The sequence below is a fragment of the Aplidium turbinatum genome, chromosome 15 (assembly GCF_918807975.1).
Source record: "Aplidium turbinatum chromosome 15, kaAplTurb1.1, whole genome shotgun sequence".
NCBI lineage: Eukaryota > Metazoa > Chordata > Ascidiacea > Aplousobranchia > Polyclinidae > Aplidium > Aplidium turbinatum.
The window spans coordinates 10,913,191-10,928,515 of record NC_137486.1 but is presented as its reverse complement, the minus strand read 5'-3'; the positions used below and the strand labels follow the sequence as shown (position 1 = coordinate 10,928,515).

General features: G+C 38.6%; 1 protein-coding gene across 1 annotated transcript; it reads left to right on the top strand.

The window, feature by feature from the left end:
* The first annotated feature begins 469 nt into the window (after positions 1-469).
* LOC145784545 (uncharacterized) lies at positions 470-3,700 on the top strand. The gene is made up of 3 exons (XM_082596387.1): positions 470-801; positions 1,242-1,357; positions 1,916-3,700. The coding sequence occupies exons 1-3, from the start codon at positions 531-533 to the stop codon at positions 2,009-2,011; spliced, it is 483 nt and encodes a 160-aa protein (XP_082452513.1). The 5' UTR covers positions 470-530; the 3' UTR covers positions 2,012-3,700.
* The last annotated feature ends 11,625 nt before the right edge of the window (positions 3,701-15,325 follow it).

The window sequence follows — 15,325 nt, the reverse complement described above, 5'->3', positions numbered from 1 at the left end:
CGTTTGATATGTCAAGTAGTAGAATAAGCTTTCAGAAAGGATGTCAACAGTAGCTCATTGTAGCCAACGAGGGACCCAAAACAAACTAAATTCATTTGATGTAGCAATATGGTTTGGTTTAAACTCACTGCAGTTTTTAGATTGTAAAAAAGAAAAGTTACAGTAGGCTATGATGATCATGATTGCCTGCAAAAGAGCTTGACCTACTGTATACAGCCTACAGCCAAAAAGTAATAGGCTACGATGAAGCTTCTAGAGATGATTTCTTGGTATTTCAATCTGTCCAAGGGCATCTTGTAAATGTAAAATATTTGCAAATCAAAGAATGCCTTTCTGTTGTAACGAATGTTTTGTTTAGCCTTTCGTGCCAGCAATAGGCTATCATTTGTGAAAAAATATGGCAATTTACATATTTTGTCGTTTGCAACTGCACCTTACTGTTCTCCATATTCTAACCTGACAGAGAATTTTAAAATTGTTTACGTATCATAATAATGTAATTGCTGTATGAAGCAGGTCAAATCAAAAACATGTCTCGGACAATTTTTGACTATGAGGATTCGAGGACAAATGCAAAAGAAGACTCAAGCATTGCAAACAGCCTTGAAGCCCCTGTGGTGTTAGGTGTAGCAGTGATTGGTCTCTTGGTAGGGTGTGCGCTCTATCACATGTGCTATCGAAAATTTTGCATAAGATACAGGGATTTTTTTACCTCTCGTCACAACAGAGGTCCAAGCAGAGCGGAATTGAGAGCAGCTTCAGGCACCGTTGCTCAACTTTTTCAGCAACCGACTACCGCTGGTAGGTTCTTTGTTCACCTTTTACCCATTGAAGATATACTTTTTTTTAAAAAAACTTGTAGAAATACTTTGCTTTTATTGATTTATGAAAGCGACGTTTTTTTGCAAAGTTACAAATAAACTCTTTGAAACAAGTTTACGTGGAATATAGTCTACCTCTAAAATTGGATTATTATTCTTTTTTTTTTGGGGTTTTACGCATGTCTCTACTTAGACTTTAGAGACTATCAAGGGCGAAACAACGTCAATTGAAATGAAGCGTAAATTTCACTTTGCAAAAAAAACACAAAAAAAAACGAATAAAACTGCTGCAAATACAGAGAAAATATAAAGTGTTGCTGATTCCTATTGTGGCCTACTACTCACTGCTTTGTCTATAAATTGAGCATGCAATGTTATTACTTTCTTTGACTTATTTTAGCCTATCTTATTTTTTTTCAGGTAATGCAGCTCGAACTTCTGTTTCAAATGACAGTTTGCCTGATTATTACGATTTACCTCCGAGTTATAAAAACTTTGCAAGGCAGCTGTCTAAAAGAAAAGAAGTCGTCAGTCAGGTACAGCTGCTTGTCTGTATCATATTATTTGGATGCGGTCTGTATTTAAAAATTTTCCTACTGAGCTGACAATCAACCAATTGATTATATTGTAAAACGAAAATATTTGCTAAGAAAATTATAGGAACCTAGCCAGGGTAGTGGAACTTTAAGAAGCAACCGTCTTCCCTCCCAAAAAAATATGCTTTTTAATACTATTACTACATTTTGATGACATCTCGTATGTTGAATAACGTTTCTTGAATGTTTGACTGCATTAAATAGGCTAACTACATTTTTTAATAAATTTTTATTTCAAACATTAAAATATTTACCCCCCCAAACACTTGATTTTGCTCCCTAAGATATTCTTTCTAGCTACGTCACTGGAAAATTAGCCTAAAGCATTGAATATTCTGAGGTGTGATTGGTTTCAACAACCTAAAAATTCTATAATTTACGCCTTAGCGTCAGAGGTTATTTTTAAACATGTCAACCAAGTGGACGGACCTTTTAAAATCTCTTCTACACTGAAGTGTGTTGGATTTACTAAAAATTGTTATTAAAGTTTATTTTTAGATTTCATCATCATCAGATTTTTCCAACATGTCAGAAGATCCACCACCCTACGAAGTCGTGAAGGTTCTTACTCGAGTTGAGGAGACAACTGTGTGACAGACAAGCCAAAGGTGTTCTTTTGCAGAGCAAAGTTTAAAAAAAAGTATTTTAATCATAACTGCCAAGCAGTTGATTGCACGAGTTACTCATAACCTAAAACTTGTTTTGGTATTCCGAGGTTGCAGTGCAGAACAAGAACAGATGATTTTTCTATCGATTTTCACAACATAGGTGAAACATTACAGCTACGTCATACGAAATGTTCCCAAAATAAAGTTATGCAAAAGTTGTTACAGTTTTTTGAAGCCATTTTAAGTATTTTCTCGATTTTTTTCAATTATCGCTTTCATACCCTTTCTTATCGCTAAGTTACTGCAATACTTTAAACTTTCATTTTTGTCATCGTGTGAAGTTGTGGTACAAATTAAAACATGGTGGTTCATAAATTGTTTATGATTGATGATGGCCTGATAGCCAGTATTTTAAATTAAGTAAATTTAGACCATAGCTTGATATTGTACAAATGGCTTTGTGGTAGTAAGCTGCCTAAGGTTGGTTAGTTGGTATGCAAGATTCAGTCTATCCGGAATGAGCAAATATCAGTCCAAAAGAAAGGTTCTGTGTATCTTGTATTTTTATTTGTTAGTCTATTGAAGATATTTCACGATTTTATTTCTGTAAACGCGTATGCACTATTCTAGATTGTTTATTTTTTGCGTATTTTTAAACCAGCAAACTTGTTCGAAGCCTCATGTATATCTGGACGAAGTAGCAGACCAATCGTTTGTTTAAACCAGAACTGGTAATCTCCCAATTAAGTAACCAACCACAATGCACTTGCAAGACTTTAAACGTTTATATAGGTTTCGTCAAATAAAGATACTGCTAGGCTTACATGTAGCCTAATATGGGGTATTGTTATATTGTCGGCCTACTGTAGCCAGTCTCTGGGCTACAGATAGATACAGTATTTCTTTTATCGATTTGTAGCTATCAGCCATTCTATTCAGTTAGGCCTACAGTAGCCTACGTCTACTAATTAGATAAACATTGCGCTATTATTTCATCAAATATACTTTAACAATTCGGGTTTTAAACTCACAAAATATGGGATATGTTACTTAAAAATTACTTTCATCTAACTTATTTTGTCAAAGTACCGTATAGCAATCAATAGGCTACGGCTTTTATAGCAGAGCAGAAATGATATTGTAGAATGTGGTAACTGGTGATTCAAGCTCATTTCTTTGTGTTCTTGTATTTGGCGCTGTCTTTGGAGTTGGTTTCATGTTTTGAGCTCGTTTACTTCAGTTTAAAATGCGGTGTTTTTGTGTGTTATATTATCGTTGTTAAACATAGCCTACATAAATCTCAGTACAAGCTTTGGAAAATGTGTGCATTGTTTTTTTATTTGGAGATTACAGATCATTTTCAAAGAAAAACAAAGTGTACAAAACTAAATAGCTTTAAAACTGGATTTTCCCTGTAAGGCAAGCAGCTGTTGCGCTCAGAGGTTTGTTTTGCTTCTTGACGTAGTGAAATTATTGCTTGCCGATGAATAACCGGAAGTGACGTAACGATCAGCTGTTCATTCTTGTGTGACACCAAAGAGTATTTCAGGACGCTTCCCACTAGCACTGGGATTGGGATATTTGTATTTGTATTTTGATGCAAGTACAGGGTGTTTGAATTGTCCATTTGCACTTTTTTCTTTGTAGTTCATTACAATATTAACTTGCAAGTTGATGAAGTCTTGACAAATGACAAACAAAAGGATATTCTGCGACTGAAAACTCCTCATTTAAATTTATTTCTTATAGTTTTACAAGTTGGCGTTCTGCCTATTGCAGTCCTAAAGGCCTAGAGCAGGGCTACTCAACTGGCGGACTGCGGTCCGAATCCGGATCTTCTGGGTGTTGAAGGTGGGCCTCGGGCTTCTGGAAGAATAACCTCATTGCCACATTTTAGGGTCTCTTTAAACAGATTTCCATTAGGGAAAAGCAATATTTTATGATTATCCAAAGAGCTGGGGGCTTCGCCCCCAGACCCCCCAAAGCTTTGCCGTCTTCTCTGATGTGCGATCGACACAGCTACACTACAAAGAAACACAATACATTTTTTTCCTTTTTTATTTGTTTGTTTGTATCAGACAAAAATCCAAGTCGTCTTACATACTACCTGAAAAGTGTTTCGGTGCTCGTGGGCTAAGCTACTGGTTGTTTAATATTCGTGGTTGCGTATGAAATATTCACTGGACCGCAAAAATATTCAACTTGTCAAAATGGACCTTTGCTAACATTAGTTGAGTAGCAGTGGCATAGAGTCTCTTGCTTCAAAGTGCTATTGCGGCTGCAGTCAGTTATCTAAGCCTTAGATTCTAAGGCAACGTTTGCCAAAAAAAAACGTTATCACAATATTGCAAAACATTTGCTTTGGTCAAAAAAAAAAATCTGGCTTTGCCTGGCTGTTGAGAAAGCTTACATGGTAGGCTTATTATGGCTTGTGAACAAGGGAACGTTTATAATCACGAAAGAATACATGGCGTGAGCAGAAAGAAGCATTGAAAAGCTTGTCCGAAGTCTCTCAAGGTACCGGCCGTTTCCTCTTTCCCATTTAGCACAAAGGTTGCTCAGAATTTTGTCAAAATATATCATTAAAATGCTTCAGTGACCAAACAAGTGAATTGAAACCAAAACTTCAAAGTCCAACCTTTACAGAAATATACCTTTTATTTGCTGAAAGACAGTGTTCTTTTTTGCAAGAGATCTTGTCGAAGCACAGAATACTCTAATAAAAATGGCAAAAACAAGCTAAATTTGGTAAAATTCATTGTTTTGACTCTTTGATTAATTGTTCAAGCGTTTTCACACAAATAAAATGGTTCAAGAGAGACGTAGTCCATTTAAATGTCTAAACTAAAGTAAAACTATGTTACTCAAGAAGTGGGAATGTTTTTGACATCTTGTTCCCGAATAACCGTCAGGTCGAGTCGCGCTGAGTCAATAAAAAAAAATTGAATAGTTTAGTTTAAAAAATGTAATCAAACGGCAATTTTTATCAATCTGATTTACAACTATTGATACGGTGTTAAAAAGTTTATGATGGAACTGGAATGGAATAATTAGAAGACTGTCTTCCATCTCATCATCCAAATTTTCCATTCCTTTCCATCCTTGATATTTTCCATCTGCCATCTCAAAATCCGTCTTCCATTTCATCCCATCTCATTCACTGGGATTAGTTACCAAAGAAAAGAAACCTTTGACTAGGTCCCAATCTTCTCTCAGTTAAAAAACTAAAAACAATGCAAAGGGTGACTTGGTATGTAGTCTACTCAAAACAATCGTGAATTTATGTAGTCTAAATGAGTCACTGTTCGACCAAATAAACCTTATAGGGAGACAATATTGTCAAGGTTAGACAACTGTCAGGACAACATTCTGTAATAACACATATATCTACGTCATACCTAGAGCGTCGAAAAACTGTAGGTCTAATATTTCGTTATATTATTATTACAATTTTCTTGAAGACAAAATGTGTTGACTAAGATTTTTATTTGGCGTTGTGTTAAAAGAGATCAAATTTATACAGCAGTTAGGCATGCTTCCTATTCTAAACGTTTAAGATTTGGCCTATTGTAGACTTAATCTCAGTATTTTCTGGGTAAATATTAATTATTGTTTACACATGGGAGCTATCAAAACAAAAATGTTTTCGAAATTTTGTAGAAACAACATGAAACAATGATATGAATAAACATCATCATCAGTCGTTATCTCCGCCTGCGGCAGATTGCGCATCAACATGGCTTATTTGCTTCCAAGAGTGGCGATTTTGAGCCAACTCGCCCAGTGTCGTCAAGTGGAGTCAAATAGTCACCCAGTGTCGTCAAATAAACATCATAGTCCACAAATATTTTTTTGTTTAAAGCTTGTTTCCAATCAAAAATTTTTCTAAGAACACTTTTAAATAGTAGTAGCAAGAATTTTCTTAGTTCTGTTTCAATTGAAACGTCACAAAAAATACCTCTTGGACTGGAATGCAACTGTGATTAGTTACAGTACACATACCATATCAGAAAAAAGACATCATTCTTCTCTAGGCCATAAAAAATGATATTGTGCTCACTGCAGCTGCATATGATGTTATTTTGTGCTCATTGCAACAACACTGCGATTACAATAGCAACAGATCTGGATGCAGCAAAAGGACGAGAGGCTAGTCATCAAGCAGGACTTATTTGTCATGCCATTAAGTGTCTTGCCAAGACAAGACCGAGTGCTTTACAATAGTATCGAACCGGCGTCTTATCGCTCGTCACGCACACTTTCTCACCACTCGCCCACACAACCGACGACAAGGAGGCTAATACATTGTCTGCAGACGTTGAATCAATGTAAAAAGCGATTGATTTGCTGTCTGGATGGTAATAGGAAGCTTGCATCAAACAAGGACGTAGCCACGGAAGAGCTTGAGGAGGCAATCGTTCCCCAAAGTTTGTTTTGGCTTTCCCTAAAAGTTTTAATACCGTACTATTACAACGTTTGAATACCATTATAATCCATGTTGAATGATGTTCGCTCCCGAACGGTTGCTTTTGTCCCTAAAATGTTCTTTTTAGTTACATCACTGGCATCAACCACAAAGATACCAACAGTCATCATCGGCGTGTGAGAAGATCTTTCCAGGCTAGATTAGAGGGCAGGAAATCATCAGCCACTCAACAGTCTCGTCGTCCAGGACCCTCAAACCATGCGCACCGTGTGGAGGTCGGTGGGTTAGGTAGTGGTGGATGACATGGTCTGAGGTCTGTTCAGTAGCACCACACTCGCATTTTGATGATACAAACAGTGTGTGGGACACACAATGACTGATTTTTCAAACACCCACAGAAAACTTCATAATTGTTATCAGAGTTAATATTATGCAAGACAAACAGAGATTGACTGATCGTACTCGTGGCCTATTTTAGATCTATAGATTAGGCTACTGTTTCTGTTTATAGGATTACTTGCAGTTTTCTGTAGCTTATAAGCTTATAATGCAGCAATAAAAATTGATTGATTATGTTAACAGATCTATATTTCTGGTTGTTGGTGGTTTTATTGCCTCTGAATTATTTTCCTCGCTAGATGTCACGCAATAGAGAACTGCCTTGGAAGTGCGTTGGACAAATGCACTTTCTGAAGGTGCAGTGTTACTTGATATTGCCGCTTCTTGGTTTACAAAGTCGTTCGTTCATTCAACTTAACTATCGGGACTGATAGAAATCGACCAAAAATTGCATGCAACGGTGAAGACAGTAAAACATGAGATTCTTAGAGTAGGCTTTACTCGACAATATCAAATAAAACCGGCGTGGGTATAGGTTACAGTTTTAATTAATTAATTAATTGATTGAATCTTTACCTCGGACTAGGAAGCTTCTTTGAAAGCTTGACCCTGGTAGTATCAAGTGGCCTGTAGACCACAATACATTTCGGCTAGTCTAGGCCCATAAAACTTGGCCAGTCACCGTTTTCTTTTTTGAAAAAAAAAAAACAACAACAAAAACGCTGATTATTCGGTGGTTTTGCAGTGAATGCAATTTAATGTGCTCTTATAAGGCCAGTTTCTTTCTACTGGTAAGCCTGTACATGTCTTTACTAAAATGTAAACCGTGTAGCTACGTCACTGACCGGTATAAGCACATTGACTGCATTGTTAAAATGCCTGCCATTGTTTTGAAGGCTTTCACTCAGTCAGCTGATCGCGACGTCATTTGTTGAGAATCAAAACAGTCTTTGTTTTGCAAACTGCTTCCGTAGCAGCAATATTGCAGTTTTGCTAAAGCAAAGTTGTCGTGATCACTCTGCATTAAAAATAAGCTTGCAGCGTAACATGCGCTGTAGTTACTGTTAGTCGTGTTCAAAGAGAGTAAACTGATATAGAAATTAGTTCCAGGTTAGTAGCTAGTTTGAGTATGAAGCGTTGCCAGAAAAATTACCTCAGTGGGAAATTGATCGAGAAATGAATTTGGAGAAGAACGACACAGTTTGATTTTCAGATGAGTAGTGCAAACAACAGAAAGAAGGTAAAGAGCCATAGAAAGTTTTAACAAACTTGTTTTGGTTTGTCACAAAACTTTCAATTTTTTCAATCTCTGTGCCATTCGTCAAAGTCATACATGACCAGTGGAGCACGCAGCAAGGTCATTGAGCCTACTCCGCATTTCCAATTTTTATTCAATATTTAAACGCTTGATAAAGAGATATAGAGAAATCAAATGTTTGATTTATTCTTAAATTGACTAATGATTCAGCCTGTCGACTTAACTTACTAATAAGCGAACAATTAATTAAGCATATTTTTTTACTTTTCCGTTTGCTATCATGTTTTTCATATTCACATAATTATGTTAAATCGTAAGAACAATGACATAGGCCTACGTACAGACTGCGAGAGTTTCACAGCCTATAAGGCAGGGGTTCCCAACCGGGGATACTCGTACCCCTTGGGGGTACGAGATTGAACATCAAGGGGTACGAAGATTCTTGGGCTACAGAGCAGCTTTTCAAACAGATTTCACAGTGACACGAGTCACAGAATTTTTCAATCTTATTGTGCCGAAATCGGAAATCAACACGACATTCTGCTGCACCACGCCGAAGTAGCCTAAGGTAGCTATCTCGAGGTCGAGTGATGTCACGATTTTTTGAACTTCGAGAAACAATCAAGTTGTATTTACAACGTCGAAATTCTAACCTAGCTGCCTCACTTGAAAGTGATGAATTCGTTCACAGCGTGGCTTATATTTCTGACGTCATGCATCTCCTAAACAAGCTAAACCTGTCGCTTCAAGGTCAACAAATAAATGTGGTTACAGTTTGTGAAAAAATTCAAGCTTTCAAGCTAAAACTATCCCTGTGGTCTCGAAGAATTGAGAATGTAAGCCTTGCTAATTTTCCTTCTCTTGACAAAAGTGCATTATAACTCTTAGGTGCAAAATGTCAAAAATAAAGGTATTTCCCATTTAAAGATGCTGGTTGATTTTTTCGATGGTTACTTCTCTGCTGTTGAATTGAATTATTTCCAGCATTGGATTATAAATCCATTTCTTTTTGATTCAACAAAAATGTCGGATGATGATAATTTGAAGGAGAACATCATCGAAATGAAAAGCTGCCAAAAATTGAAACTGTTATTTGACAAATCAAAGTTAAAAGATTTTTGGTGTGTTGCTGTGAAAGCCTTCCCAAGTCTTGCTATGGAAGCCATGACAGTGTTAATTCTCTTCTTAACAAGTTATTACTGTGAAAGTGGCTTTTCGACCATAATGTATGTCAAGAATAAGTACAGAAATCGTTTGTAGCCTACCTGGAAGATGATTTACGTGTTGCCTTGAGTAAAATCGAACCATCGTTTGAACGAATTTTATCAATGAAGCAGCAACAAATATCTCACTGAGAAATGACAAACAAAATAACTGACATTTAATTTCTTTTTGTAAATTTTGCATTTTTGTGTGAAATACCGATTTAACGTTTAATTGAGCTATAAAAGCAATTTAATTTAGCAATGTATATCTGAAAAATTCAATCAGAATTTTTTTGGGGGGACGAAGAATGCTCTGACCTGACAAAGGGGTACGAGCAGCAAAAAAGGTTGGGAACCCCTGCTATAAGGTATAAAATATTAAAGTGTTAGCCTACTTTTGTCAAAAATGTCAAATGCCGCCCACTGTTGTAATGTCCTACTTCCGCTAGTGCACGTGACCAAGAGTCCTGCCATAAAGTAGCCTATGTCACTGCAACTTAACTTTAAGTAAGCGTTTAAAAACGGTATAATTTTTGAAAAACACTTTATGAGATTAAGTTATAATATTTTTCTTATAGCAATTTTGCTTTTTGCTGTCGGTAACATGTCTTTTAAAGCATGGTGTTAGCTCATAGAAGCATAATTATGCTTCCTTTGTTGGGATTTAATTTCCAAGCCCTAACTTAGTTGAATTTGATTTCTTCGATTGGTTTTTAACTTAGTGGAAAAAGCAACAAAGAAACATCAAAATTTTGAAGTTGCTCAAGATCTGAATCCTTGATTTTGCTATTTGATTTTTGCTTTGTTTAGATTAGATAGCCTCTGAAGTGATGACAAATAGTATTGTTGGTTAAACGTACAGGAAACGTATATCATTTGTTTACATACTGAAGCCAAGCGGACAGCTTATTTGAGATGTGCAATAATCTCAGAAAAAGATTGTATGTGACAAGATAACATCCTAACAAGCTAATATAAGCTATGACTGAAAGCATGAAACAGTTAAGCTAGTATACTAGCCTATAAAAGCTTATTCATAATAGCCTATAGGCTATAGGCTATAGATTGCCATAACAACAATTTTGCTTTGAAATACAATATTTCGTTAATTACGAAAGGAGATTCGTTTTGACAAAAACAATTTTTTGAGCCATCTTTAGGATCGGTAGAAACAAAAGTATTTCGAAATGGAATGTGAGAACTGTTTAAAAGGCAAGTATTTCAACTTTCAAATGCGGTTGGTTCCGTTATTTTTTTTTGCTCAATGCCCACACTGTAGGGTGTAGGCTGTACAGTTGGTCACAGCGGTAAACCATAATCTCTTCGTGGGAAAATTGTAACGTAAGATTCCCAAATCCGTTCGTCTGCATGCAATGACCCAAAAATAAACACACTTTCGAAACGTCTATTCAAAAGTGTATTTATTTTTGGGTCATTGCATGCAGACGAACGGATTTGGGAATCTTACGTTACAATTTTCCCACGAAGAGATTATGGTTTACCGCTGTGACCATAAAAAATAAAAGACGCTTCTCTGTCTAGTGTTTGGCACAGAAGCACTTAGAAGCAAAAAATAAAAGACGAAGTTGTTGGTTGGTAGGCTACAAAAGCAAAGAAATAGTAAAAGAAGATCTTGTTAGTTGGTAGTCTACAGAAGCAAAGAAACTTGGAGACATTTCTTCTCGGTTGGTACAGAAGAAAAATAACTTTGACATTCATTGGCAAGAAAGAAGATTAAAGGCAATCCATCTGTGCTTGAAGATTCAAGTGGAAGAATCCAAGCAAGTTTTGTGGACTTTAGGACTTCATACTCGTACAGCTACGGTATCGTGCATTTAAATTCTTTTTTGTCTTTTTACGGTCTTTACAGTTAAGTTTTTTATAACATTTTTGTGTGTTTGTGTAACTTAATTTTTTAATTGTTAAATTTAGCCCTAACATTTAATATGTCTACACTCGGTGGCGACAGGGACTCGACCGCCGTCGACTCGACTGAGTTTAAGCCTGATGATGTTCTTTGCGGTAGGGCAGGCCATTCTGGGGAGGGACCCATTAACGATGAGGCTAAGTCAGTTCGAGAGGCCCGGCATCTTAGACGGGATATTTTGACTCAAATCGGGAAACTTTCTGTAGCCCTAGGTTCTTTGAGTGATAAGCAGGAACGGTTAATTTTTAGATCTAAGTTATCTACTTTAGAAGAGGAATTACGGCATTTTCATGCTCTTTCGAGTAAAATTGTTAACTCTGCAATCTTGGCAGAACTTCGTGATAGGGTAGATCCCGAATTTAACTCGTTAAAAAATAACTTCGAACAAAAAGAAAGTGAGTTCTCAGATAGGTTGGATGCTGACATACATCCTGAGGATAGCGCCTCAAATGTAAGCACTAGGATGTCTGAGAGCTCGTCACGGATAGTTGCACAAATTAACCTACAGTTAAGACGAGAGGAGCTCCAGATCCAAGCTGAGGCCGAAGCAAGAGCTGCTGAGGCCATCGCAAGAGCTGAAGCCATACGAGCTGAGGCTGCCGCGAGAGCTGCTGAGGCCGCACGAGCAGAGGCTGCCGCGAGAGCTGAGGCCGAAGCGAGAGCTGCTGAGGCCGCCGCGAGAGCCGAAGCTAGAGCTGCTGAGTTCGCACTCAAAGACGCTCAGTTGAGGGCCGAACAACGTAAAGAGGTAGTTTTAGCTGAATATCGTTCTGAGTTGGGCTCCCGGCGTAGCTCTAGGAAGGGCTCTTCTAGGCATTCCAGGAAGTGAACATCAATCGCAGTTTAATTTACCTAACCTTTTCCAGACGCCTGTTCAATCCGTAAGTGGACCTGTACAATCCACATGTTTTCCAGCTGTTTCAGGAGGTCTCGGGGCCGCGGCTAAGGGTCTTCCGAAGGCTGTAGAGCCAAGGTCTGCAAATTACAACCGAACTCCTCCCCCAGAGCGTACAGGTCACGGGGCCGCCATTAGCAGTAATGCTCTGCCCCCTTCACAGTTTTCTGCGCCGCTAGTTTTTGATCGCCCAGCTACACGTAATTTGGGTGGTTGTGAGAGGCGTATCGTGTCTCCTGATTTTAACGTGTTTGAGGATCGTGATCGGGCTGTGCATGTGACTGAGCCCACTCAGCCCCTTAAGGAATATAGCTTGTCTTCTCCCGCTAAATCGAGTTCTCAACAGCAGGATTGCTTTTTTGAATACCAAAATAGTAGGACGTTCTTCGATAAGGCGGCCTTGATTGGTTACGATGGTAATAATATGCCATTTGTCTTCTTTAAAAATCGTGTTATGGCCTTGATGGCAGCTTCGCCCTTTAAGGGAACTCGTTTGACTTTGTTGCAAGCAGCTTGTGTTAGAACAGCTGCACAAACGATTGCTAATTTGGTTTCTGACACTCCTGGCTTGTCAGAGGAAGACAGGATAGAAATGTCGTTAGCTCGCTTGTCCCAACGTTTTGGAGTTCGTGGAGGTCTTTTCGCAGAACCGGAAATTAGAAAGTATCGCTATGGTAGCAAATTGACTTCTATCTCTTCCAGTGATTTGAAAGAGTTTAAAGATGAATTGTCGCAGTGTTTGCTTTACGCGAAAGCTTATGGTCAGCGTGATAAATTAGAAGGACGTTTTGTTTTGGATTTGGCTAAGCGACTCCCGTTTGACGCTAAGCAGCGTTATCTTGACTTTTTAGGTGATCAGTATGGTAGCACTGAGGAACCTACCTTTCAGAGTTTGTTTGATTTTGTAGTACGGGAGGAAACGCGCAAGTCGACTGATTTTAGCATTATGCTAATGGGCGATTCTGGTGAGTCGCAGCATTTTAAAAAGTTTGGCAAAGGAAAATTGCCTTCATGTCCGGTTAGGCAGACGTCGGTAAAACCCCATGATAATGTGATTTCAGGGAGTTCGCAGTACTCGACTGCTGTTGGCGCACCGCGCGGCGGTGTGGCCAGACGTAGTGACATACCGGCATGCATTTGTTGTTCGTCACGTGGTCAAGTTGAATATCATTTTTTGTCTAATTGTAAAGAATTTTTGCGCTTGACACCTAAAGATCGGAGAGATGTCATTGTGAAAGCTGGCAAATGCTTGAATTGTTTGCGCCAGCATATGGTTAGGGATTGCGTTCATGCAAATAACTGTCGTAAGTGTGGGCCTAACAACGATAGGAAACACTATTTTCTTCTGCATGAATTTTATGTGACGTCACGTGATTCTCTGGATTCGGTCGGTAAAGATGATGCTGGTGCCAGAGTTCCTGTGCGTAATGTTAAGATTGGAAATGTTAAAGCAGCCTTTAACCGCGTTACTGCTGCTCGTGTTTTGAATCCAATGACTGGCAAATCGAAGTTGGTGTATTGTCAGCATGATCCTGGTTCGCAGTTGACCTTTGTTTCGAGTGACTTGGTGTGCGAACTTGGTCTTAAACCGTATGATAAAGCGTCGTTTAAAATAGATACTCTGGCTGGTCAGAAACCTACTTGTGCTGACCTTGTTAAACTCAACATTCAGTCGTTAGAGACTGATGAACTGTTTTGTGATATAACCTCGGTGGTTAACCCAGCTTGGGCTGACGATGTTAAAACTTTACCTCATAAACAAGATTTAAGTGGTTTCCGTCATTTTCATGACGTGAATATGTTTCATTTGAATGATTGTAGTACTGTAGATGTACTGATTGGCAATGACAACGCTTATTTGATGTGGGCAAAAGAAGAACGTGTTGGTGAAAATCGCAGTGAACCGCATGCTTTACTCACTCCTCTCGGTTGGTTGGCTTGTGGTGGTAAGTCACCCTTAGTTGAAAGCGTTGCTAAAGTGTGCAGAGTGCAGACGTCTTCAGAGTCGGATGTCATCTCTGGCTTTCAGCGTAAAATTCAGTCTCGTGATATGGAAATAGCAGACCTGAATAAAGTCATTCAGGATTTGACTTTGCAAAATGAAACCTGTGAATTGTCTCGCAATGATATTTTGGCTAGAGAACTTGTCGAACCGAATATTGAGTTGAAAGATGGTCGATTTGAGATACCTGTTCCGTTGAAGGAAGATATTGATCTACCTAACAATTTTGTGTTGGCGTCAGATAGAGCTGCTGCTTTAAGAAAGAAGGCTTTAAAACAACCTGAACTTCGTGATTTCCTTACTGACACCATGAAAGATCTTAAATCTAATGGCTATATTGAGCGTGCTGGTGAAGCTGGAAATGTCAAGGGATTTGAATGGTATTTACCATACTTTGTTACGTCACAATTAAAAAAGCGCATTGTTTACGATGGCAAGTCTGAATTTCGAGGAACTTGTGTTAATGATTTAATGTCTTCTTGTCTTGACTTGTCTGACTTGTTAAACCCTCTGGCAGATGTCTTGGCTAGATTTCGGCTTGAAAGATTTGGTTTCGTGGCCGATATGACCAAATACTTCTTTCACATTTTGGACTCTTCATTACGTAAGCCCAATTTCATTGAACTGCTTACGTATAACATGCAGTGCCGTTCAGATCGTGAACGAACGCCCTTTGGTACCTTTGAGTGACGACCCTAGGGATTTTACTGTCATCACCCCTGCCTCACTTTTGACCCCATACTTAGACCCATACTGTGCTGTTGGGCAACCACATGATCGTGACCAATTAAGAAGGGATTATCGGTTCAATTTGTCACTTTCTCAGCAGTTTTGGAGTAAATGGATCGATTTTTACTTGCCAGGTCTTCAGGGCCGGAAAAAATGGCTAAAAATGGCCGAGAATTTGGAGCCTGGTCAACTTGTAGTGGTAGGTTCTCTCCAAGACATTGGTAAACGTGGGAAGTATCAACTTGGGAGGGTGCATGAGGTAGTTCCACAAATTAGGAAAGGGAAGCCTGTGGTTCGTAGAGCCAAAGTTGCCGTCTGCAACTATGATGAGAGTACGGGGAAAGTGAAAGTAGACTACGTTTTGAGGGATATTTCGTGCCTCGCCCCCGTAAAGAACACCTAAGTGTTAGGGTTTGAGCCTGGTTTTATCTGCGGTGGCCGACCCTTGTCTGAGCCCGGAACAGTCGGTTATTATCGCAACTATTGTATAATGTATATAGCGTCATTTTAGCGTGTACC